The sequence below is a fragment of the Eimeria mitis genome, genomic scaffold (assembly GCF_000499745.2).
Source record: "Eimeria mitis Houghton genomic scaffold, Emh_scaff4777, whole genome shotgun sequence".
NCBI classification, from domain to species: domain Eukaryota; phylum Apicomplexa; class Conoidasida; order Eucoccidiorida; family Eimeriidae; genus Eimeria; species Eimeria mitis.
Window position 1 is genome coordinate 4318 of NW_013573076.1, and position 322 is coordinate 4639.

At 54.3% G+C, this 322-nt stretch overlaps 1 protein-coding gene across 1 annotated transcript in view; it reads right to left on the reverse strand.

Annotated features, from left to right (window-relative positions):
- EMH_0077610 (uncharacterized protein) overlaps positions 1-227 on the reverse strand; it is a gene marked incomplete at both ends in the record, with an annotated part of 2701 nt that extends 2474 nt beyond the window's left edge. Inside the window, one exon of the mRNA XM_013499875.1 lies at positions 191-227. Within this exon, the coding sequence (XP_013355329.1) occupies positions 191-227 (37 nt within the window). The remainder of the gene's footprint in view (positions 1-190) is intronic.
- Between the last annotated feature and the right edge of the window lie 95 nt (positions 228-322).

The window sequence follows — 322 nt, forward strand, 5'->3', positions numbered from 1 at the left end:
GCCTGCTGCTTCTGCTGCTGCAGTTGCGCATGCTGCTGCAGCAGCAGCAGCTGCTGCTGCTGCTTCTTCTCTTGCGTTTAGGGTGAATGCTGCATGTATAAGGCCTAGGGCGTAGTCTTTACTTTTAGGGTTTAGGGTTTAGCGCTAGGGTTTAGGGTTTAGGGTTTAGGGTTTAGGGTTTAGGGTTTACCTTCTGCAGGGGGAGGGATAGGAGAAGAAACCTGCATCCGCCTGCCCACTCTCCGTTCTCTCGTTTCCTGCTGCTGCTGCTGCTGCAGCAACAGACACAACACAAGCAGCAGCAGCAGCAGCAGCAGCAGCA